The sequence below is a fragment of the Rhyacophila brunnea genome, unplaced genomic scaffold, assembly GCF_057557595.1.
Source record: "Rhyacophila brunnea isolate RB1 unplaced genomic scaffold, BYU_Rbru_1.0 scaffold_7, whole genome shotgun sequence".
In the NCBI taxonomy this organism is placed as follows: Eukaryota; Metazoa; Arthropoda; class Insecta; order Trichoptera; family Rhyacophilidae; genus Rhyacophila; species Rhyacophila brunnea.
Window position 1 is genome coordinate 39,617,010 of NW_028233339.1, and position 27,292 is coordinate 39,644,301.

Consider the following 27,292-nt stretch of genomic DNA (forward strand, 5'->3'; position numbering starts at 1 on the left):
TCTGAGAAATCTATAACCACTAGAAAAAATCTTTTTGAAAAAAATACGACATCCAGCGGGATTTGAACCTGCACCTGCGCCCCTTGACATTTGCACCCATGTGCACTGACCACTAAGCTATACGTGTCCTATCTAATTGCGATGAAATTAACCAGTGGTTATAATACTCTCTGAAGCGCTTTCTAAATTGCGTAACTTTTTGGCAATCGGTTTTTATATTTTAAATCAAAATATTATTAATATTACTTCAATTACGAACCGGTGTACAAGGATCTAATAATTTAATAAACTATTTTTTTATTCAACGAATAATTCACAAGATTTAAGAATTTAACATTCTTTTACTAAGCATACGTCATACATTATGTATATTCAATAAATGAATCCGTGGGCACAGGGTTGGGAATCCCTAATAATTACGTGTATCTGAATGGAGGATATTCTAATTGTGAACTTTTGTCCCCGTAACAAAATCCAGATGGGGGATTAAACAGATCACTAAAGGACACACATTGATATTTTCTCGTAGTAGCAGAAATACACTCCATTTGTGAGCGAATACAGTGGAAAAAAAAATACAAAAATATGATTTGGTTGCTGTCAGCATAAAAGTACACCTAATTCTGGACATATGTATTTACAATTGTCACATTTTACCATAACACTTGGCAGAGATATAATGGCAGTATGATTTAGAGTTCAGAGAATGTCGGTTGAGTGGGAATGCATAGAGAAGGAGAGAGAAATACCTTGCGTTTCCTTCGCTGCCTGTCGGAGTGGCTGGAGTCAGATGCAGAGTCGGAGTCGCCGTCCTGGCTGGAGGATGAGGAAGAAGAATCATCGCTGGAGTGACTCCTCTTCTTTTTTTTATCCTTTTTGGCCGACGACGCTGACCTGCGATTTTACACACGTAATTCGAAAATGTTTCTTTGCGTAGGCGGGCCAGAAAGAATTGCCAAAGGAAACAGTTCAATAAACACGATTTTGGTAGTATGTAATGTACATTTTTAGTTGCGGAAGAATATGTCTAACACAAAAATGACACACAGTAACTCTCCTAAAATTATTGATAATAGAACCAAATCAAGCTCCAAAGCACAGAGAATTTTACTAAGATAAGATATACAAAATTTAGTACAATTTATGCAAACAATTCCTTTAATGGCTTAATTCAACAAATTATATTGAAAGATTAGAGAATCACTTCCATCAGATCAGAGAATCAGACCATATCGGCGATTTTGACTTGATTGCCTTTTATAAAATAATTTTAAAGATAATACAACAATGATAATCGAAAAAAAATAAAAATTCAAACAATATAATATGTCAATCAACTAAAAAATTACGATTTCAGCATTAAAAATTAACGCTGTAGTGTCATTAAAATTTATTAAAATTGTACTACTGAAAAGTATCATTTTGCAGTTACAAACTTGTTGATTTAGATATGTACCATAGTTCAGTGATATTAAGAGATTTTTTTAATCATTTAATATCTCTTGAACTATCATGCCGGCATAGCAATTACAGGTAACTCTTGTTCATCACGACTTCGGCCGAGAGGGAATTTATTGTATTTCGATTGATTTTTAATAATATATTTTTTGTCCCACACTCGTTTTGACATGTGCCATTTGCCAGTGGGAATTCCGAGATTAGGATCTATCTCTCCAGCTCATACATACTTAACAAAGCTGCAAGCACGGGTGAAACAAAAGTAAGCCAACCAGGCCAAACACGGTAAATTAGATTAATTTTTGCAACGTGGAGCAAAATGAATATTATTTTTTAGTTTAAAATTTTGCTTATCGTAACCGTATCTATAACGTATCCTTCGTGATCAACAGAGGGGGAGAGGTTACCTGTATTTAGTCTATTAAAACAACCTCCATTCTTTGGCGGTTGATAATGTTCCATTTAGAAGAGAAAATGGTAATTTACCGTTTATTCAAAAGTATTGCATCGTTTGTGTGAGACATTTTCCACCTTATTTATTTTTATTACATGAGTTATAAAAACCATTTTAAATGTGGACAATTATTATCAATTATGTCTATAATAATATAACTATGACTTCTACAAAACTTTTATATAAATTTAAAATGCCGCTTCCGATAATAATATATTAACAAAAAAAATTAATATACTTATATGAAGGCATTGCGTTGCAACGGCGACATTTTAAGTCGTCAATTTAAATAATATTGATTGTACTTAATAAAAATCCTACGTGAGATAAGGTTTACATGTTACATTTTTTAGTGGATACTTAAAACAAATGCATAAAATGAGATACGACACATAATATAGATATAATTAACAGTCTTTTTTAATTGATAGCAGTATTGTTACCTTTTTGTTCATCGATTAGGAATGACTTATAAAAGAAACAACAAGATGGCGATTAAAATAAATCAGTCGTCATTTGTCTAATCTAACATAAGATATGTATAAAAGCATTTTGGGGGACACAGACATCAATACAGCAACACAGTTGAATTTCTTCACTTTCCATATTATTATCAAGCACTGGTAATACTTTCAGAGATATATATATCAAATTTGCAAAGAAGGAACGGCACTTAAAAAATTATACATAACAAACAAAAGAGTACAGTCGCTCCTACAGAGTTTAAAAAAAGAATGATTTTTTGTCAAGATGTGAAAACATTTTAGAAATTTCATTTTATCTTATTATTTACAATCTTTAAACATACATACATCGGTTATAGAAAACATTTGAAAGATAAAAAATCAATGGATGAGAATATATATATCTAAAGATGAAGAAAATTTTTAAATTCTAGCAAGTGAAGATTGTTAAAATAAAACTAAAAAAATTTAATTAGAAACACATGCAAAAACATAACTGAATATTGTAATATTATTTATTTGACAGGTGAAATTTTCGTAAGAAACGTTCATTGTTTTGTTTTTTTATGATCTAATCGTTTATTGAATGTGTGCGATATAATTTTGAGATATGATTAAATGCATCGGACATACCTGTCTTTTTTGTTTTTCTTCGATTTTTTCTTCTTGTCCTTCCTCATTTCCGGAGAACTGGAAAAAATAATAAAAAAACTCCATAAAAGATTCTATCAAAATTTAACACAACAATAATAAGCGAAAGAATGATTTAAATACAAAATAAATCATTCTTCTATACAGAGAGCTTTTATTTAAAAAAGAGAAGAGTTACATTTAAAAACACTATGGCTTCTGACTAAATAAGCAAATCCGATATTCAAGTATCTCTGATCTTCACAACTGCAACTGACATAGTAAACTATCAGCAACATTTGCTCTCAGCCAGTCCACATGTGTATCCAATGCATTAATAATATCCAATATGGCATTCAAAGTTTAATTACCTCGACTGCCTCCTCTTTTTTTTGTCAGGTGCAGAGATGGCAAGGGTCGGTGGCGATACAGCGGGTAATGGGGGTGCGAGAGCAGAGCGCCGTCCTCCCTGAAGGCTGCTACCCTCAACAAAGTGCGATGAGATGCCGAACGCCTCCCGGAGCCGCGCGTTCTTCTCCTGCTGCGCTTCGGCCAGCTGGTGCGTCTCTCGGACACTGTGGACAATAGAACATTGTTATTATTTAAAAATATTACAATGAGCATGTAAAATTTATCTCCATCAACACCACCCAATGAGCAATATCATTTGAAGGTATCACTCCAACAATTTGTTATAAAAAAAAATTGTCGTCGTATTGAGATGGAGCCTGAATAAATTATAAAAGTGATATGGCTGCAAAGGACAATGACTAAATAAATTCGCTGTAATTGAATTAGCGCAGCAGCCTTAAAACCTGCAGAACAGTACATTTTTATTGTTATTTCTTTGGAACTGTAATATAAAAAATGCAAAAGATTTAATAAATTGTTTGTAAAATAATTGCTTTGAATATGATTGCATAATAATATTCTTTCTAACACTACAATAGGCAATGAGGACAATTACAATAGTGTACTGAAACAGTAGTAGAAGTGAAACGATCACATAAACACCTAGGCTACAGAAAACATAACTAGACTGCAACAAGTTTAACGTGAAGCGTGGCCATTTCGAGAACTATAATACTGACAATCCTTTCATAATATATTGCAGTGACACTTCAACTTATAATTTTCGCACTCTATATTGCGACCTCACCGGGAATCAAACCCGGAGCCACTGGGTGAACCCAGTGCCTTACGCAATGAATCCAAACAATGAATGATTATTTTTAAAAAAATCCTCCTTTCTCACATAATGGGTCTTCAAAATTGGAAAACTACAGCTTAGGATAGGCAGATGAGGAGAAATATTCTGGAGGCGGCCAATATCCACACAGGATCGTGAAGCCAATCATGTGGTGGTTATTATTCCACCAAATATAAATATTGCCATGGTTTAAAAAGATGGAATAAACCTGTATCATATACAAATTGCTTGAGACATGCACGATATTACCTTTGGTGCTTTCTGGATTATCACCATGTATATTTTCTTCTTCCTTCCACAACATTTTGGGCTCTGGTATGAGCACAGCTCATTCACAATACATAATTTGGTAAAGAGTATAGGTCACGCAATGAAAGTTTAGGCGAACACAGATACGAAAGATTGTGTGTATTGGTGCATTTCTGAGCCAACGGGCATTGCACAATGTCTACGAGCAATAGCCGTTTATCTTGCTTATACATACCTATTGCGCTTGTAGCGAAAGGAGGACAGCATACGTATACGTTGATGTTGATTTAAAAATTTGAAACATCATGTTTGTAAACAATGCGTCTGTGTGAGCTCTTAAAACATGTATACCATTAGGCGGAATGGAGTTTTCAAAGATTATCCATAATAGCATTGTTGTTCCAGCTTCAATGGCTTTCTTTATCAAGTGTGAGTCATTCATCTTCAAGTTAAGCGTACACAGTAAACTTTACCACAATATCATTTGAGAATGGATTCTGCAATGACCTCGAAACGTCGAGGAAGGATACACATGGTGACGGCCTGAATATGTACCACCTACCGACGATGGCCGAGAGGCCACGCGTTAGGCTTCTAATGTCGTGGCTCCCGGGTTTGAATCCCGGATCGGGCAAAAATTCACATGTTGTTTTTTAATGTGTGTTTGGACCCAGAGTACAGACCTAATAGTTTAAACAAGTGACTAATATCCATTTCTCGTAAAAACAAAAATCTGTTAAGAAACCTTTTCATGAGGCGGCCGAGATCCATATAGGATTGTAGAGCCGATTAAAAAAAATATATATATAACTTATAAAAACTGTGTTAATTTATGACCAATGACTGTCATGTAAATGTATACATCTCACACCTCTAACAGTAAAATTGAGAATGGCATCTGCAATGAGTCCTAAAATTTGAGGAAAGAGATGACAACACAAATACTACCAAAAATAATTTGTTGCTAATATAGACCTAATGACTGATCGCATGGATCGGTGTCGACCCCCGTTTGAGAGGTAAACTTGCAGATTATCAATGTGACGCTGCGGAGACAGTGAATGCGAAGAGCAGACGCAACGGCAGCAGCAAGACCTCCTAGCCTTGGCCTCGGCTTCCGCCAGCAGTCCGCGGAGATCTCTGGCGACGCACTCTTCCCCGTCCGGTATATATCTCGACGGGTCAAATCCGAGAGCGCTTGTTGCCACAGCTCCTGCGTAAGGGCTGTGAAGATGCGGAGAGATGTCAGCCAGCCTGAGTCGCGACGCCGCTGTCTCGTTGGCCCTGCGCGCTTGCAGGGCGCGCCTGTATTTGGAATTCCTCTCGGCGAAGACCGCTTGGAAGGTTCCTCTCCAGAGGCGGCCGAATAAGACTCTCTCGTCAGGCTCGTCGCGTTTCTTCACCGCGTCAGCTCTGTCCGCCCGACCGCCGTGAAGCATTATTCAATACGGTTTAATCGGCACGTATGGAACGCGCGTAATAATAAAATTATTTTTAATTTATATTTAGAGATATATTTGTAAATATTTTGTCTTATAAGCTAGGTTTGGAAGACTGTCGTAAGACACGAAATTCGCGCCGACGGATTGTCGTGTAAATTCGATGATAATCCGCGGCTAATTATTATTATATTATTTATTTGGAAGACTTGTTTGATTTTGCGTAAACAAATTTTGTTACATTTTAGCGTCCGTCATTAAATTCCGACGGACACGGCGCGGCCCGTCGAAATGGCAGATTTATCCGACATTTAAAACTGACAGAAAAACTCTGTCGCTGGCGGATATCCATCGCCGAATATTTTTTCCCCAAACAGTTAAAACGCAACGAAGATCATCGCCGACTAATAAAACGCCATATCTGCCGACGTTCTCTTGAAAGTTCGCGGCGAATGCGTTGAAATAATAACGCAAATTGGCTATCCGGCGTCCATTGCGATTGGAAACATACCGGAGGCTGTGAGGAAACTGCCGAGAAAAACAGGATGTTCGCGTGAGCGCGCCGACGCGACAGGGACGCCGATGGATAATGTTCAAGGGAGAAAGAGGGATGGAAAGCTCTGAGAAGATGCTGAAGGAAAATCACTATTCGACCAGGGCTAGTCAGAAACGAAAACATATCAAAATGTAAACATGCAACTGTCCAAATTAAAATATTATTCGATTATCGATTTTGTTTTATCAAAGGACTACGTAAATTAACTAAATGCATCTTGTATAATACTGCCAACTGGTAGAAATGAATGTTGAATACAACTGTTTGTGTTTACATAAGTGACATACAATATTTACCACTTACTGATCATTCAAAACTGCTTAAAAATTAATGATAATATATTAAAACTGTAGCCATCTCGGTGTTTACAGGACATTGGTTGGGAAAACAAAGACACTATAATTGACAGCAAAACACGTATTATTAAGACTAATCATGACATATTATGCGATCGAGGTCAAAGCTGACACAATAAAACCAAATGTATATTGCGAAACCTAGAAACGAGGACACTCGATGCATCGCAGGCGAAACTCTCTGAGATCACGGGAAAAATAAACAAATTCGAAAAGTTCGAGGATGTGGTCAGAAGAGGAAGACAAAGAAGAAAATTCTGGAATGCACGCCTGGAAAGGATTGTACGAAACTGAGATCCCATGCATTAAAACACCAAATGGCCGTAGTCATCGCATCACATCAAATCAAGAATAATAAGATGATATAATAAGTATCATTATGCGATATTTGTTTAAAATATTATTAATTAAAATCGAAATAAATTGCTCCGTATTGAGTGTTACGAGTACCATATGGTTTAATTGATTCAGTTTTGTCGACGGGCGTCATTAAATAGATAAGCTTTTCGGGCTACAAGGCGCTCGCTGGCTGCCGGTTGAACATCACTGATTTAATTAAACAATAGTATGATATAAACATACCACATTAACGTTGAATTCGATTGTTTTGACAGAGAACAAGACGTAGTTGGAGCGGCGCCGAACGAGAGATAGCGATGGTAAAGGCTTGATGTAACGCAGTATGGAATAGCAACGTAACAATCGCATCCGAGAGTTTTCTGAAAACCTTCAATGGAAATAGGCTAGGCTCGTTAGACATACAGTTCGAAGAAGAGACAACCGCTGACAAATCTCGCCTCATGCAGTGGTAGGTACCCAAGATGTAGACCTAGAGGCCGCTGGATCTACGAAATACCTAGTTAAATTTTGCGGAATTATGTGGCAATTGGACTGAAAGGAATATAATCAGCTTGGATACGCATTTATGCATTAGCCGTAGCGGATAGGCTAATGAGGATGAAATAACATTAATAATTGAATGCTATTAAACAGTTTCAGTGTCGACTAAAGGCACGTATACACGTGCAAGTGAAAAAGCATGCTTTTAGCGAGTCTCTGTTTATACCTACTAGCTACTTGAATGCTCGATGGTAAGCATACACATCACTGATTTCGTGCGAGTAGCAGGGTGAGATTGCAGTCGCAGAAGAAATTCGTAATTACCTGAATAGTGTTATAGCAGTATGGTGTAGAATAAAACGTTTAAATCCTACAAAGAAACAACAAAAAATAAATAGAAATATTTGAGAGATAAATTGAATTATAGAACGAATAAGCCATGTACCATCCAATTCGTCTCCGAATGTCACCAACGAAGCTGGTGATCCGTGCCGCACACCACTACTGCATGTATGCGAGTAGCACGACAAAAATCAAACACCATGTGATTAGCTGAACTGTGGACTACTAGAATGCGAACTACTTACACGCTTAAGGCATAGTGCCCATAGAACGCGTCGAGCGGGCGAAGTCGGCGGATGAAGCGTTTATTCATAACCATAATCACACGTCTCTTGCCGCGCATTACCCTTCACCTAAGTAATAAGCGGCCCAAGCAGCACAAAATAATTATTATTACAGCGTCTCTCATAACAAAGCAATAAAAATATTATATTATTTCGGGGCTTGTAATTAATATTTACGACGACCAGCGATTATTCAACCAGCGAAATATAGGACATGCAATAAAATTAAACAATGAGTTCTCTGTTATTATATAATGACTTCTCGCCCGTCGATCGACGACGCCGTCCAGAGCGTGATTTTGCTCGCTGTGTTCAATGAATGGACTCCATTGTATTTTCTTTCATTCGTATCGCCGAGAAGCGGTGATTCGCGAAAAAACGATGATTCATGCGGCGGGCGCGTATAATGCGTCGTTAAATCCAGTGGGCGTTGGCGTATTTGATTACGTTGTATTTTCGATGATTTACGCGCCACTTGTGAAATTTTGCGCGAGAGCCACACTTGCTGCGTTAAGTGGGTTTTACGCCTAAGACAACTACTCGCATGCTTTTTGACAAGCTACTAGCATGTATCGATCGATTAACACTGACGCACAACAAAAAAAACAATAAAAAAACTAAATATAGTACACGCATCTACCTAATTATTATGCATATATTTATTATAATTTCTTTTGTTGCGGCAACCCTACACCCCTACCCTCGTCACGGCACCTGATCATGTTAGTATACAGAGCATACTGCGCTGGTGTGTATGCGCGAGTCCGTGAACACGCACACAGCCGAATGGCGGTGACAACAGGGGGATGAAATGGGGAGTTAACTGCGTGGAGAGGAGAAGGGTGAATTGGATCGATATATCCCAACCCGAACCGCCCTGTCAGAAGCACTTCAATTCTACGCTGTACGTATGAACAGATGCGAAGAATAATGTACATACGCGAGTGTACGCAGCATTTTGTTACTTAATACGAATTATGAAGGTTTAGTACAGTACCTACTTGTGAACAACTGGAAGCATTGTATTGCGTATTGCAATAAATCATTTGGTTCAGAAATTTTCCGAGACGACAACCTAACGAAAATTGAAAATTAATATATAATAATGTAAAAGGGGTAAAGTATTACATACTATATTAAACGATGCTAATATTTAAAGAAAATAATATTTATTGTCTTATTCTAAGACTTGGATTAAATTTAATACAAATTGAGACGACGCATGTGAAAAGCGCAATAAACATCCCATAATTAAATACAACGCTCCAATCTTCGTGTCTCTCACTGTTAAGGATTGTGCCTCCTTTCAAATGTCTAGTTATGTTCAGCAATCCGTATTAGAGATCGGCAGCATCATTCACTTGGCCATGCCACCGCATAAGCAACCTCACTCTTCAGCGTCGATCCTCGATGTTTCCACAGACGATGAGCATTACCAAATTATTATTTTCCCTTCTGGCTATGTAGGCAAAGCCTCTCGAGAGATATATTAAAGAGTCGATCTTTCGGAGATATTCGTCGTCTTTCACCGTATATAGAATACCTTGCATTTGCCTCCAGCATATGCCAGATGCACCAATCTTAGGTACGTATTTCTTACTCCTTCATAGTTCAAGTCACAACACCATAAATACCGGTGGCGAAGATCAGAATCTACGCCATTATCCAAATGGAAATAACACATAACGATGGCCTAATATTAACATCCCGTAAGTGACTTTTTACAAATTGTGCAGGAAGCCAAAAAAAACTAAATATTTAATATCCCGTATCTGACTGTTAATAGTTCACACATGTTGTAACTACATAGCATGCCAATAACCCGTAACGTAAAAAGTGGTAAAGCAAAGCATATCACGCCTAATATAATGATAACATCCAATAAAATGTGACATATAAAGATAAACATCCAAATTTGTTATATTACTTACTGTTTTACCTTTTAAATAATTCGAAAGTGACATTTTGAAGCTGAATTCAACACACGTCATGCAACACGCATGACAGCTTAGGCTTAGAGACAATATACGGGCTATTACAGGTTTATTCCGGCAATGTTCAGATACGGGAAATTACTAAAATGGCTGTATCATTTTGTTAAAATAACTACAGATATGGGAATTTCGCAGTCGATGGGCAGCATTTTCGTTGTTTTTAGTATGTACATCAAAAAGTCATTTTCGTCATATTATATCAGGTACGGGGTATTGACATTAGAACATCGATAAGTTATTCATTTCAATTGTAACTGAAAACATTTCAAAAGGGGGCGGGGCAATGAAGTAAATCCTGATCTATAAATTGTGTGGAATAAGTACCAATATTGTCTTTTAATTTTATACTAGCATTGTGCGACGTCATTCATTTTGGACATGGCGCGTAGGGATCACTAAATAAACCAATAATGAGGCAGATAAGAATAGGCGATGTGGCAGAGGTCTAGTGAAGGAAATGGCAACACGCCGGACATGTCGCTTGGAGAGTGAGCCAACCGCACAGGGAAATGCAGTCATACGGTGGTAACCAAGGAGCACAAAACGACCTCAGGGACGACCTATAAACCCCTGAACCGTCGAACTCCCAAATGGCATTACCAATGATCCTCAGTCGGAAAAATTCGGCTGCTCCAGCATGCATGCGATTATCCAATGACTCCACCTTTCCTGATTGCCAACCAAATAAGATTATTTATATTCCACGACGAGCTGTTTTCGGAATATTGCAAGCTACAAAAAAATATCTCGCAGAAAGACTTATTTGTTTTAATTACCTAAATGAAGGAGAAATTTTATGGCAACAACAACCATACCTCTGACCGTCGGTCCACATGGGAGGCGAATATAGTCTCCGAGGATCTCGAAGCCAGCGGAACTTCACTCTCCTGGAAGTCAGTCTCGAATAATAACCAAAGTACGAGACACTTAGAACACTATGGTGAACGGAGGCTATATGAAAACCAAGCCTGCAATTGCGGCGACATGCAAAGCAAACACATATCTTCATATAAGACGTAACTAAAATACAATTTGTTTAGTAAAATAGTGTGGCTTTGCTAACTTTTGAAATGACACCTTGTAACCATTGATGACCCGACACGACAGAAAAGATAACCCACATACGACATTAAAAGATTTCCAATTAAAACAATCCACATTCGACGGTAAGTAGGTAACCCTTCGAGTCCCACACGCAACATAACAAGTCGGTAATAAAGTTTAAAATGTTACAGATAAAATTGATTGTTACTCACATCAGCCTCCCAAAGTCGTCCTTGGTCTGTTTCTCCAGGGTGTCTCCGTCCATGAGGGTGGCACGGTAGGCGGCGATTTTCTCCTCCACATCACTGCGGCTGTATCTGAACAAAGTCGCGACACTCATCATACTCCAGTCTTTTATCACAACAATAAGAAGAACAGAAGAAATAACGGAAAAGAATCTACATTAGGCACTTTCAACACCAGGTTAATCGACTATGACTATGTGTGATACAGAGGTATGTTTATAAAAAGAGAGCATCTGATGCAGTGTAGGAAACTGCAGACGTATCCTGAATGCTGCCAAGAACAACGATGGTTTGTATTTAAGATAGTGACGAATTTGATAATTTAATCATTTATGAAACACTGATCATGTAATCACATAATTATTACTAAAGGAAATATGAACAAACATTAATAATTAATAATAGTAAAATCGTTTAGATCAGATTAATACACATTTATTCACAACACAATACTTTTATTTTTATTTTAAGTAACTTGTTTTTTTTATAAAGACTAAGCCCAGTCGCACATACAAAGTCGTCTCGACTAAACATGTCGAATTTGTCGATGTGATTTTGTTGTCATTCACAAAACGTCATGTAACCTAATGTACTGCCGCGCATAGCGTCGGTGCGACATATTTGGTAGAGAAAAACATCTGCTTGTCGCATGTAACGAATTTCACGCGACATTGGTCGCATGTAGAATAGAAGAAAAAAATCATTAGTTTCTACTAGCCGGGTGACGTCACCGTCCTGTGCGCGCGGAAGACAGTTGCATCATTCCCGACTATTTTTAATTTATGACGCATGTCCCAGTCGAGACGACTATGTATGTGCGACCATGCTAAGACCGGTTTCGTATTAATTTCGCTACTATTAATTTTAGAATCTTTTAGCACGAAAGAATATCACTATTTTTAAATCATCACTTCTTTATCACGATTCGGCGTTTACTCTGCGGTAATTCGTGATAAATAAAACAAATATTTCATACATCACAACGTCTCAATAGAGCGATAATTATCGTGTAGTAAATGAAAAGGCGTACGCCGGTAATTCTTATTATTAATGACTTTCCTGTTACTTTCGTGAGATATTTATAGTACAATATAATTTTACATGTTTTATTAAAATGACAAAATTGTTGGTAATCTATCACTTTGAATACGTTGATAAATACATTTTTTAGAGACGATCCGAACTATATTATCGTAATTGCAGGACCGCTGCAGTTCGTGCATAGGGTGCAACTGGGAGTCAGCGGATCTAGTATCGATCGCATCGCACGCGCATATTACATGATTATTATTCCCCCGAGGGAAAGACCGGGTCACCCTCCTCCTGTCCGACGCGGCGGAGGGTGAAAAAATAGAATGTATAATAAAAAGCGGACAGCTGAAACATCGCGGTGACGTCACGCGAGCGTGCGTCCCGTGACATGCGCGAGATTTATTGCGTACGCATGTTTAGGAATCCGTCCACCAAAAAGGGGTCGATGTGATTTGTGAAACCTGCCGTCATGCGATAGGGTTTTTGCGAGATAAAAAGGGACGAAAAAACACAGATGTTTAAACGTCACACGATAAACAGTATTTTAAGGCTATTCGCTCTTCAGAATAAAACACAAACTCTTCCAAGCGGAATTAAAAAAATGTTTTTATTGTACTTATTTGGTTTTTGAGCTGTGGTGGGTTTTTTCTCTTGACGTTTCGGAATTTTCGCAGGCTCCATTGTCAGGAGATAATGTAGTCACGTGTATTGTTACGTGTATGAAAATGTACACCGCCGTGTGTATCGAACAGGGTTAGGTTTAGCTGACAGCGTGATGCCTTACTTAGAGAGAAAAGGGGGTGATAGTAAATTTAACTATGTTAGTTGGATACCAGATCGGAAAATCAACCCACTTAGCCAGGTCACACATCTAAACTCGCCCGACTGCAAGACGTCGAATATGTCGATATCATTTTGTTGGTATACACTACAGTTATACACAAAACACATGACGTACCTCGAATGAGAGGCGGCTCTAGTGGTGCAGTGCGTACGGCGCTGGCCTTCCACCCGAGAGTTCCCGATTCTCGGTGCGGACACACTATGTATGTGTTTGTCTCAAAGCCTGAGTGTTTGTGATTGTTCAAAATTACTAACAAGAACAACCACCTTGTACGAAAAAGCAAGGACATGGTTATTAATAATTTAAAAAAAAAACTCAAATGCGACATGGGGCGCAGATACAATACCAAAATATATACCAGGACCAGCATATCCATTCATTTTAGCTAGCCACGTGACGTCACTGTCCTGACATGGCCTCACCTAGGCGCACAGAAGAAAAATCCAACATTACGCTCAGCTTTGATTTATGAATATGATCATCCGAGTCGAGGCAGTTTTCAATGTGCGATTGTTCTTAGAACGGTGTTCGCATTTATACACATGCCATTATTATTTACTACAATATCATCAGTCGCTTAAGAATGAATGCAACGAGCCTGAACGACTGAGGAAAGAAGGAAGAAAGAAGGAAGAAAGAGTTTGTTGGAACAATACTTTTAAAGATAATCAATAGTTTTGAAGAAGATTGCTGAAAGGTGGATGCAGATCATTCCTTACAGTTCGTCATAATGCTCCCTTCACGTCTTACTATGTATTTTAATATCGATGCTAGGTGGAGTTTGGCAGAGGATCAAGTTTAATGTGACACTTTGGTAAAAAGGTTGAAAGATATTGATCTATATCCCTAAAAGTACTATTATTATATTTTTGGCACAAGACTATTTTTGGTAAAATTCGAAAACAGCTGTGACAGTTGGCCGTATATTGGAAAAAGTTACCTGAGTATTTAATACATTAATTTAACTAGTATGTACCAACCAGGTAATACGATAATGAAGTGGGTTACCTCCTGGGTGTGGCTGTAAGGTATAAATTTTTACTGTGGAGAAATATGGGATACACACGTGTTAAAGAATATGTTTTTTTGTTCAATAGTTACACCTGTGTAATATGCATTTTTAAGTTTGTCACGTAAACGAAACGCGTACCGGCGGGCTTTCAATTTCTTGCGTTTTATGGACTGACCGTCATTAAGTCTTGGTTTATGGCGACTGGCTTTTGCAGGTGTAAAAACGTATCCACAAAAATAAAGTACCCAGCCAATGCCGTCGGTGTTTTGTAAAAAGGGCGAATCAACCATTTTTGCTTTTTAGCTTTGTTGTGTAAAAACGGCGAATTTGTATCTCCACAGGAAAGTACTTAAAAACGATAATCGTAAGGGCGAATATCCACTTAGTGTTACGAATAAAAAGCGAATGTGACATAGGTATTAGGCCTTTTAGAACATCATATTGTAAAGCCTATTATAAGGGCAGTATTATGTATAAGCTTTATTATAAACTTGTTAGACAATTATAATCATCCACAGGTAATTAATAAATAAATGTCGAAAGTTAAAAATCCTCCTCTCGTAAAATAGCATTTTGGTCAATTCGCCCTTTTTAAAAACAACGACGATATTATTATGTACCTCCAGTTCGTATTAATCGTGTAAAAATACACGTTTTCGCGCAGACAGTGAACAAACGAGAGTAACATTCTAATCGCGTAAAAGTTTAAGTCGGAAAATAATAAATTAATAATCTACGGGCCGAAATAGGGTAAACATGAAATTGGGCAATGTATTTTTAGACAACACTCTTCAGTTGTGTCAACAGTTAGTAGGTAAACTATCGACATACCTACTGACAACGCACTGTAAAAAAAGACCAACGCATGATACGCACTAATCACCATCATCAGCTCAACAATTCTTCGGATTACTGCTGTCTTGTCAGAGGATACTTTGCGACAATTACATCACTGCCATGTTTACAGGAATTAATACATAGTTAGCTACTATTTTTTTCACATGCATAGAAAGGGACATTATTTTTAAGTGAAACATTTTTACGCACCGTAGGTACAGCGATTTCGGGTCTAGGACGATTTGTGCGCCGGTACAACTGGGCGCCACGCAATCGAAAAAAATTCGAAAATAAATAGATGTTAATGAATTATAGCTACTTTTAAATATATACCTATTTGATATTATTATGTAAGCATCTATATTTTAATTAATTATTATTTAATACTTCGTGAGATTTTAAATATGCACATGTAAATAATGATTTAATAATGCATATGTTTAAGTTACAATGATAAGAGAGTTATTTTATTTTTATACCTATAAAGCCTCAGGCATGATAATTCTCAATCTGCAATAAAAAAACTTTTGTTAAGAGCAAAATTAATTAAAACTACTATGTAGTAAATAGAAACTGATTAAAATTCCTCGCTTACTTTCTGTATAAAATCGTAACGAACGTATATTTGTTTCATTCGACAGTGCGGCACCCAATTGTTCTGGCGCCCAGTTGTCCCACTCCCGCAATTTCGCAGGCAGAATGAATCCGGCTGATGTGTAACGAAAAACCGCCACAGCGATTCGAAAATCGCAAACGGCCATAATCGGCTACGAGCCACCAACTTATCGATTGACAGCCAACTGCGCTACCAAGCGCATCATTCCGGTTGCGAAAATATTAACGTTTTCGAGTTAACTGCGTAAATCGCTCAACGATAACACAACAGATATAGTCGGTTGATTTGATACTTAAATTTCCTCTGTAAAACTGATGAGTAATTTTGGAAGTATGTAGAAAACCTTGGTGAAAGTGAAGATGGGGTGGATTACAGTGATAATGATAATCCTGTGCACAGTTACTAGTTAGGTTATGAAAATGGAAGAGCAAAATAAAAAGTTTTAATTCTGTTACGTGTGCTAGCCATGGACACTCATTTTTTACGTTATTATATCCACTGGCTATAGCGAAGCTGGTTATGTCGTAATAGGGGAGGGGGTGTTGTCGAATTTGAGCGAATGAGTAACAACCAACCTTCTGTGGAGTACTTTGACATTGCGGAGTTCATTATTATGATCAACACAATTTTTAAATGTATATTTCGAATGTGGCTACTACTTATTTGAAACAACCAAAAATTTGAAAAATCAGTACAAATAACAGTCGCCAGATTAGTTTTCCATTTGCTGCAATTGCGTTGCGCTGGGAGTGGGTCTGGGGCAAGGGCCTACTCGCAGGAGGAAAATTCGCCGAAGTTCAATGGCCTAAGACACATTTTTATACAAATCTCTGGTACTATAAATACTATGGACTAATTTACGGAACTACCACGGAGAAATTCACTCACCAAGAGACTGTTTTTAGCTAGAGAATGGGTGGAGTGAGGCAATCAAGGTTCCCTTTGGCGACTCGGACGCAGAGAATCAACGCAACATGAATTCAAATTGCAATAACATCACCCACACTCAATTGATGTTGATCCGGCAAGTATCCACGCCATTTCTCAGAGCCTGACATCAGTCAAATGTGTACAATTTGTCGGTACAATGTCATCATATGAGAGAAAGTATTACCATTCTCATTCTCACATGAATCGGGTATAAATTTTACATGTACCTATAATGTTCAATCTCAATATACAAAAATAAGTACTTTTCTCTCCAGACATCTTTGAAGTTTGATTACATGACAAAAGTGCAATTTTACCATTTCATCACAAGTAACAAACATGCCACGGTTTGGTAAATTTTGTTTATCACAAAACAATATTCACCTATAGACAGTGTGTCTGTAAGTGTCACTAGATTGAGTGACATGTGTTGTTATATGGCTCCCAACACAATTACATGGATGAAATTAGGTAAGCTGGGATTCTTTTGAAGTTTCTGAATCCTTACTGTATAATTAATTACCTATCCAAAAAAAAATCTAAACGATTAACAGGAGTGTTTCTAGACCAATCCCTACGGTTGACAATTCTTAAAATATTCTTGCAGGCCTCTTAATCTTGGTAAAAAAAATTACATCTGGATCGTACATGGACCGTGTCAACGGGCTTTTAAAGTGAAAATGGTAAGTTACCGATGCAAACCTCGAAAATTCTAGTAGTAATTAAGGTGCTTTGGTGACTGAATTAGTCCATGATATAATTAGGTCTCTGGTAAATGTGTAAATTAAAATAGTGTACACCTCATATTTCTGGTGCTGACAGCCTGGTGAACAATTGACCTCTAGGTCTAGGAGATTGAAAGTCATCAGTGTACATCAGCGTTTACTTCACTCCTGTTTATATGGTATCAGAGACGCATTATAATATGTATTAGGCCAACTTATCGTGGGTTCACAAAATTATTCAGCTTCATCAAATTTGTCTCACACGGAAGGGAATATGTCTTTGTCCCTTTCTCTACACACCACGATGATGGCCAGTGAAAATTCAATCTGGCAAGTGTACTTTGTAGTGATGAGTCAAGGATGTACCTTACGTCTTATACTCAATTCGATTTAGGACGGCAGTTAGCTGGAATAAACATGCCGTCCCGCTTTGAAATTTGCCATGCGCAATGGCCAGTAAGAATTTAGTACAGTAATATTATATCAACATTGGTAAGTACGATGTATCATTTTACAAGTGTTCTGACTAACTGACTTCTTACAGCAGATAGACTAGCACCGAACTTATTATTATTAGGTACTATTACCAAATTATTATACTGAGATAATGGATGCGGGTCGTTGCCATCAAAATCAAATATGTCATTGACAATCTGCCGCCACATGCATACACACAATGTAATGTCCAAATAAATTAAGTACAGATTTAAAATCATTTTTACATTCTGTTAACGCTAAAAACTTGTGAGTCCAGTGCTATTTGGTTTTAAAGACACATTATTATTCTAAAGCGTCAATTATATTGAGCTTCTTTACGAGCTGTTTGTTGGCGAATTTAAAAGCGGGCGATTCAGCTACTGCGATTTGATGATTACACACAACACTTTCCATTCGCTGAGAAGTCACGAGCCAGCGACTATTTTGACAGAATGTAGTTCGTTTTTTTACCGGGAGGTTGCTACTGCGCTCTACTGCGCAGACGCAGTAGGCCCACACGTCGGCGTGAAGCGTGTAACTGCTCGTAAAGAAGCTCAATGTAATTGACGCTTAAAACAGTTGAAATTCATAATATATTATACTTTACAACTAAAAGCTTGTTGAAACTGCTTTCCTATAAAATTGTGCAAATGTGACTTCCAGAGTTTTAGCTCCAATGTACGGCTATGTTAAAATAAACAAATAAGCTGCAATTGAGTTCACATTTAGACGGTATTAGGTAAGTTGATATAGTATTCCCTACTAGTTGAGTGTGGTTAAGCCCCCTATAGACACTCTGATTTGGTCATAATGTTGGGCTGATCTGGTCACGTCAGATGTCGAGTGACCATACCGTCCTATTGGCCAATAGACAATCAAATAAAAACATATGTAATATTGTCGTAAGTGGTAAAGCATAAATCGACAAGTAGATATAGGTATGAAGATTTGGGTTTTCGTTGTATTAGCTGTTTTTTGCCCAATTCTTTCTTTTATTAATAACTACAATTCAATTTTTTTTGGAATTTTGATGCATGCCGTTTAATATGCAGAAAGAAAGAATCAATTGACGAAATCAATCGTCAAGTCAGACAATCTATTATATTTAACACCTGATGTCGGTGGGTATATCTTGAAAAACTCAAATCCTATTTTGATCAAATAGGTTTTTATAGAATAGGGACAATAGTATTATCGAATATCTGTTATTGTGTTATTAAGTCTGTCAGGTTTGGTTTAATTACTTTTAATTAATTTTAAAAACTAACCAATACCATCTGCAATATTGTGTACTCTTAGTTCAATGAAAATAAATAAGTATGATTGATAAATTTAATATTAGTGTGCACTATTTATGTTGGATCTCCACAGCCTACCTCCACTGCAATATAGTCAGGCTGAATATTGTCTGTCCGACGAAATCAGAGCGTCTGTAGAGAGCTTTAAACCGGTTGTGACCAAATTAGAATGATACCATTGCATTTACCTGAGTGTCCAATTTATTATCTGGGTTAACATTATTTTACTACTTGCACCCACTCTTTCAAGTGAAGTTTGGATGTTTTTATATATTTTAATGGCCTCATTAAACTTAAAGAATGACACACGGGTACGTTTTTATTTTACGAAACATTTACTTCGAGCATCTATTTACTTTACATACATTCTTGACGTCAGATTACTTAAGTTGAAATTTTGCCAATTTTTCTACTCGGAAACACTTTTGACAGCTCACCCATAATAACTCAACACATATTTACAAATTTCGAACGTGTGAAATGCTTCTCGTTGTACCTACTGTCATTGGCGTAAATTATATTATTATTTGTAGGTTAGGTTAGTGTGTCCATGGGTAATTTTAATTTAATGCTTACCCTTGCTGCTCTAAGACATCTTCGAGTTCTGCACATTTGACTTCTATTTTTCGTTTTCTTTCATGATCTAAAATATCCTTGTTGGGTTGTTTGTTGGTCGTCGAATCTAGCTGTGCGATCTCTTCCTCGGTGCGATAGTTGACTCTGTCTTTAGTTTTACGCACAACTGCCCAATTTCTTTGGACGTGGCCATTGGTTCCAGAGCCCCGGGGAGTCTGAAGGCCAATACCGTTGTACATTATTCCTTAAAACGCTAAAATACCAAAAAAATACGTCCGATTTAGCCCCAATCAATAATATCGAGAAATAGAATATTTATATTTGAATACAAATTAAAGCCGGACTTTTATACACAGATATGTGGATAAGTAAATGAATACTCGTGGTAATTCATAATTTATACATACGTAATTCAATTCAACGTAAAACTGCAGTAAAAGTCAAATGTATTGAAAACGTCCGAATGGACGGCTTATTTCGGCCATGATTGCGACAAAATTCATAGACAATAATACGATTGTGGGTGAATAGTATAATACCCGACAAAAACGACGTTCTTTCATGTTGGATAGCGACAGATTTTACAGTGATCGAAGAAAGAACATTTTGACAAAATAATATAACTTTAGGATCATCAATTTTTGGTGAATATTTTAAGTATTTATATACCTAGGTATCTTGAGTTTGTTTATGAGAAATAGGCAGTTGGCTAATACAATTATTTTTGTCCACAGAATCTACAATGAATATTGTTTGTATTGGTCAGAAATATTATTGCATTTATTCATAAAATTGAAATCATAATTTATTCTAAGCAATGTTCTTTTAGTAAATTAAATAAATAAATAATTTAATAAATTCAGTAACACCATAGTAAATAGATTTACTGGATATTTTTTTAACGTGGCTACTCTGAGGACCGCTGTACTGTCAAATCACTGTCAAAACAAATCAGTCAATAATTATTTTATTATCAGTGAAAAATAATACCTGTCAAATGGCCGATAAGGACTAATTTTATTACACAAGTTATATAGCAGCTTTATTGCTATTGATATCGCAAGTTGCTAGATCGATATCAGTATAATTTAAAATACTTCTTTGTTAATAAAATAGTGTTTTGAAAACTCTTTAACACAATGGTTATTCATCATGTTGTGGATGGCTATGAACCATTCTGCAAATTTGTAGAAGGCATAAATAAAAATGACACCTACTACTTTTTATATACTGGATCCAAGAGTCAAAATGGCGAAAGCTGGTGTCCGGATTGTGTGATTGGTAATAAATAATTTAAATTTGTACAATAAATTAGTCTTATTTATACCGAATGTTGAAGGTATTTTAATGTGTTCATATTATTTTTTCTATTCAGCGGATCCAGTGATTGAAAAGACAATTTTGAAGGCCCCCGAAAACGCCCATTTCGTGACAGTCTATGTTGGAGATAGGCCAACGTAAGTACCCATTAATTTTTGTTTTATCTCTGAAACTAAAATTAAGATTGTAAGTGAAAGTTTTAAAAGTGAAGCTGCTAACAATGCAGTCGAAAAATGTACCTACATTATGTAATCTTTTTTGGTTATAGATGACTTTTGAGAATTATGTTTGATTCTTAGCATTAATGACATAAAATTAGCAAAAATCATAGAACTTTATGGTAAATATGCCGCAGAGGTGGACATGCGATTTTACAATTTTCTTTTTAGACCAAACCAAACCTAACCTAATCTAACCTACCCCAACCTAATATTACCTCATATAATCTTAGTTTGTGATAATGGTGTATCAAAATGTATGAACATTTCAAATTTTCAATTAACGATTTTTGGATCGAAAAGCCGATGCACCGACATAAAAAGGTATTTATTATAATTGTCTACATGGAATAAACTGTTTTCGTAAAAAAAAATTATAAAAGCTCGTGTCCACCTCTGCGGCACAATTGCCTTTATACTTATATTTCAGTACAGTACTCTCTCAGTAATTCGCCGCCCTAAAAACCATACAAGTGTCCAATGAGTGAGAGTGGCGGATTACAGTGCATACATACAAAATATGGTAAAAGTTAAAACAGGTGTTTCGTAAAAATATTTTTTTTGAGAAATTTGTACTAGCAAATTACGGTTTTATTTATAATCAAAATCAAGTACTTACCTATTTACTAAATTATACATATTTATAAACTAAGTTTATTAACTAAATATTAAACAGTAAATCACTTGACACAACCAGTTGTTCAGTGAGGCAGATATTCTTGAATGGCTTAGGATTCCTGGCTTTCCCTATGACCAAAAGCTTCAGTTTGTGTGTTCCGGTTACATTGGAGCACGGCATAATTGTGATGCGGTCCTTGGGCACTTTCCTCCCTGGTATATTACTTTTTTCGCGATGAACATACGTTTTACAAAGAAGAAGTTTCCAAAATAAACCTGTCTCATTTGCGTTGTATATTCGTACTCGGCGAACTACTGAATTTGACATTGAAGTTAATCCATCCATACCAAAACCCGCCCCGCACCACACTCGGTCTTAATCGACTGTATCACGGGACCATACAGTGGCGATGTGAAGCATCTATTTCAATTTTGCCTGGGAATGCCCTGGGAGAAAATACCCAAGACTGAGATTGCTACGCTCAAAGTGATCTCTGACTGAGTTTAAAGAATGTACTCTAATGCAAGGTGCCAAAGAGAGAAAAGCACATAGAAATTACGAAAAAGAAAATGAATTTATGGTATATATAACAAAGAAAACAAAGTTAATCATACGAACAGCAAAAATTTATGTGAAGAGATCTTCACGCCCGCAGTAAGACGCCGCAAATTTTTTATTTTTTAAATGCAAGATAATTGGCCTTAGTAGCAACCAAGTTGGACCGACCTGAGCATCTCCTTCCGTTCGGAGCACATACTCAGATATTCCCAGAGGATGTGGTTCGCATTCTGTATTTCCCCTCCGCATGGACATGTTGGACAGCTTGCCAGCGAACCCACCGTGACCAGTCACAAATTGACTGGTGTGATGGTCAGGGGTCAAATATTTTTTTATTTGTTTATCAAATATTATTTGACAATCGAATACCGGCGAATTAGAGCTTGATTTTATGCTTTCAACTAGTAAAAATAATGGCGGATTATAATAGATAACCCTTAGAATGCTACGCAACGATATATCGTTGTTTTTGATAATGGCCAAAAATGCTAACAACGATCTTCGTTTTGCTTTTGATGCCAGAAATGTTAAGTTAATTTGGGAACATACTACTGCACCAGTGGTACGAAACATTGTTTATCTATTTAGTTTTATTGTTGTGTAATATAACCCAATTCATATATGTTTTGTGACTGGGTAGGTTTAGAACTTATAACTATTGTATTTTTTTTCATGGCATCACACTTTTTACAATAAAAACAATTCCAAATACAAATTTCAGTTTACCATATAAAAATTTGTTTACAGTCAAATTCTTGGTGGAAGGACAATGTTTTATTTTATTTTATGCATTTGAAATAATGAGAAAGACTTTTACTCAAGTCAGTGCTTAAAGTAGAGTGGATTTGTGCTATATAAAAACAGTTTCATTTATAAAAAAAATAATGAAATAAAATCATTTGCAATACATATTTTAAATTTTCCAATAAACAAACACCATGAAGAACTTTTTCACAAATCACGCATATTGTATGCGATCTTTTAACGAGGCCACCATGCAAAATTTTTCTTTTTAGCCGGGTAGTTTCCTAATTCCACTACTTTGTATTATCCCTCGTGTGGCATGGCCGATTGTTTCCAATAACTGATAAAAATCAAAACTCTGTGCGCGGATCGTGCATTTCGCTCGCTCTCGCGATCGCCCGTATGATAGAGCGAGAAAGAGATATGTCAATTACTTGCCTCGTTATCTATTCAAAACGATACATTAATTACGAAATGTTTTCATAATATTCCGATTTCGCAGAAGGTACAGTAGAAGACAGGTTAGGTGTCTAAAAATAATACAATACTTTAATTTATCGACAATTATTGGTAGCAATCCTCGACCGGATTTTGCACAACATCGTAGCAGCCAAAGGGTTAACAGACAATCGAGCGGCGGATTACTGAGAGTGTACTGTAGTTGTTTGGTTGTGTTACAACATCTTATTGTTTTCATATTTTGCTTAGTGTAATTCTTATTGACTCAAGAGATTAAATGTTTTTCTATTAAATGTTTTATTGAAAAATGGACAGTAATGATTTTTCCATCAAATTTATCAATTTCTCACAATAAATAACAGTCTAATGTTATAAATACTTGCTGCCTATAAATTCCTGTCATGTCAATAGTCCGTTCCATTTGATTGATGATTAAGGTACATTGGCAACAGTATCTAAAAACATATTATGTTTTACTTACTTATTTATTTTTATTATATATGAACTTTTTACCAAACCTTTAGGCCGTTATAATATCAAAACCACGGAACACAGAATTTATGTGAACTGGCATACTTTACGGGTTTTGGTATTTATAACAGAGTACGGATGTCAAGTGTGGCAAAATATATGATAAACTTATAGACGTGTTAAAGAATATGTTATTTTCAATAGTTACATCTGTATAATATGCATTAAAGTTTGTCACGTAAATACGAGGACAGACAGCGCTCTTTGTATTCAGTTTCAGGCCTAATGGCATTAAAGTAATAAAGCAAATCCTGCTTCAAAAACCTTGGTCCATACCGACTGACTTTCACATTTCTATTTTATTAATCTGTTCTGTGATCAATACAGTGAGATGTGTCGTTTTTATTTTTATTTATAGATGGAAGGATTCAAATTGTCCATTTCGCAAGGATGCAAGGACTAAACTCATGGTGATTCCGACATTGATGAAATGGAAAGGGCCACAAAAACTGGAAGCGGAGAAGTGCGCCAAAGAAGAACTGGTGGAAATGATGTTTACAGACTTCGATGACTGAACAGCATATTATTATAAGTTTGATACATTTTTGTATGTAGAATCTTATTTTTTATATGTAATTAAATAATATTTTACAAATCAATGCTTTTTTTCTTTTCTTTCTTTCTTTTCTTTCATTTTGCTAATGAATAAAAAATTACAAATTTCTACATTTATCATCTCTATTCTAACTACGTAACAACATAACACCGTTTCGTTATATTTCTAGATCCAAGATAACCCTAATGTGTTATAGATGTATTTTGTTTTCACAACGCTTATCTAAAAATAACTGGTAGCATGACGTTTTTCATTTGGTAGGCTTTAGTGAGAACTCGTACCTGCTTCATGTAGCATCTGTGTAACGTACTGTCATTAATGTTGCTAAGATACAATGGTAATGCCATTGCAATTTTGTGTAAATATTTTGTAGGCAACTAAAACATGAGGCACAGTGGTGACACTAGTGTCACGGTGGCTATTATTTTCCCAGCCGTCACACATCAAGTAGTAGTCGTTGGCCTCCGTCTAATTAATACGGTTGGTAGGCCTTCAGCCTTTATTTTTGACATTGGAATGCATCATAGAATTTTTATCCCTATTTCAAGCATATTAAAAAAATGTAATATAATACAATTTCATTTCTTGAGTTATAAAAATTTATTTGGTTTTTGTAACAGTAACAAAACAGTCATTTTTAATTTAAAATACATGATAATATTATGTAGCATGGTAATCTTATCGGTTTATAAAATTATATTTACAACATTATTTATTTTTTATTCACTTATATATTATACATAGTAATACACTCACCTATTAAATTTAAAAATTAATATAATATTATCATAGACAAAATGACAATACCATAGATAGTATATAATATTACCGAATACCTATTGAGAATACTGTATATATTTTCAATAGTGAATTCATCGTCATATGATTGACTATAATTCGGAATTCTTGTAAAATATTACATAATATTCTAATGGTATAAAAACCAATGGTAGCTTGGATATACATCACTATTAAAATATAATTGTTAAGATATACGTTTGTTTTTTATATTAGTTTTCTTCATACATCATGACCAAAAACTCTGACGATTTATGTCTCATTTTTCATATTTTAATAACAACTTATTAATGAAACCAATGGTCATACAAAAATTATAAAGTTTTTACACCATGTTATTGTAACAATAGTGGAAGAACAGAGGTTTGTTTTACAAGAATGTTACTTAAAATTAAACACTTAAACAATAAACTCCGTTGGAAATAATGAGAAATGTTTACAAATATACGGCCAGTCTTAGCAAATGCAGGGCGCAATTGGCCCATATAGGCGGGGTCCGTTACAGTTAGAGATTCCAATCCCGGGATCCCGGGATCCCGAGCTATTTTCGATACCTATGAATCCCGGGATTGATAAACATAATCCCGGGATTTCGGGATTGATTTTTTTATCAATTTTTATGGAAAATAAAATAAAAGCGAAAATAAAAGCGAGTTTGAATGAAGTTCGATTTATACCCATGTGTAGGTTGCCGATTCATTTTATTTTTTCACATGAATTATTAAAAATGAGAAAGATTGGAAAAGAACAATGCTTCGCTCTTTTAACAAAGTAATTCTACCATGATATCATACGTTTTACGGCAATTTCATATTTGGCTGACTAATTATATTTATGGTGCGGAAAGGCCATAAGTAGGTACGCCATGATTATTTGCTTTACTATTTTAAATCTCGCTAATCCATTCATTATGTCTTTACTATCAGAAACAGCAATCTCATATTATTAAATTCACATTATTATTTATATTACAATATTATTTACTCTATTAAACTTGTGTATTTCCAAGATTGAACGTATACAATATTAACAATAAATGACTTAAATAGTAAAAATTATACTAGATTTTTTTTTGACCGATTTTATCAATGTTATTTGTAAATATAAAAATTTTATATTAACAATGGAAAAAAATGCCAATCCCGGGACTAGTCCCGGGATCCCGGGATTGTCAAATTGTAATCCCGGGATCAGAATTTTGGCTCGGGATTGGATTCCCTAGTTACAGTGTAAATGAATTCTTAAAAAAAGATTTGACCCAATTAGTTATACAAAACGTTCACTTAGAAAAAATATTCTATATTAATGAATCAAATTCTTCGTTATTTTTTAAAGATTACAATTTGTTGACATTTTGATATTATGTAAATTATCGTGTAACAAAATCGGGTTGAAGAAGCAACTCTTGAGGCACCAATGATCCAAGTTGGCACTTTATCGTAAGCGACTTAAAGGAAGATTGAGAGTGAGGTGGATTGACACTGTGGAAGAGGACTGGAGCAGGATAGGAAAGCCAGGAAACTGGTGAGGGATAGGATCCAGTGGAGGTGGACAAATGCCACTCTGGGTTGTAGCGT

General features: G+C 36.0%; 2 protein-coding genes across 4 annotated transcripts in view; one reads left to right on the forward strand and one right to left on the reverse strand.

Annotated features, from left to right (window-relative positions):
* Window positions 1-20,401, reverse strand: part of LOC147064850 (uncharacterized) — a 31,046-nt gene extending 10,645 nt beyond the window's left edge. For 2 of the 3 annotated variants that reach the window (XM_085957913.1, XM_085957912.1), the window contains exons 1-6: window positions 20,320-20,401; window positions 19,913-20,165; window positions 11,533-11,637; window positions 3,378-3,581; window positions 3,010-3,066; window positions 750-894 (exon numbers count right to left, since the gene is read on the reverse strand). In XM_085957913.1, the coding sequence (XP_085814039.1) occupies window positions 750-894; window positions 3,010-3,066; window positions 3,378-3,581; window positions 11,533-11,637; window positions 19,913-20,151 (750 nt within the window). In that variant the 5' untranslated portion in view covers window positions 20,152-20,165; window positions 20,320-20,401. Of the gene's footprint in view, window positions 1-749; window positions 895-3,009; window positions 3,067-3,377; window positions 3,582-11,091; window positions 11,402-11,532; window positions 11,638-19,912; window positions 20,166-20,319 lie in introns of those variants that run through there. The other variant, XM_085957914.1, reaches the window with a different exon arrangement.
* A 422-nt stretch (window positions 20,402-20,823) lies between these two features.
* Window positions 20,824-24,960, forward strand: LOC147064851 (thioredoxin domain-containing protein 17-like). The gene is made up of 3 exons (XM_085958176.1): window positions 20,824-21,193; window positions 21,288-21,369; window positions 24,720-24,960. Exons 1-3 carry the CDS (start codon window positions 21,052-21,054, stop codon window positions 24,874-24,876), a joined length of 381 nt encoding a protein of 126 aa, XP_085814302.1. The 5' UTR covers window positions 20,824-21,051; the 3' UTR covers window positions 24,877-24,960.
* Window positions 24,961-27,292: the final 2,332 nt, after the last annotated feature.

Bases quoted from the DNA above. Each gene is read 5' to 3' on its own strand.
- LOC147064851 (XM_085958176.1), top strand. From the start codon at position 21,052: ATGGTTATTCATCATGTTGTGGATGGCTATGAACCATTCTGCAAATTT. The intron at 21,194-21,287 runs GTAATAAATAAT...TTTTCTATTCAG, and splicing joins GTGTCCGGATTGTGTGATTG to CGGATCCAGTGATTGAAAAG. The intron at 21,370-24,719 runs GTAAGTACCCAT...TTTTATTTATAG, and splicing joins TATGTTGGAGATAGGCCAAC to ATGGAAGGATTCAAATTGTC.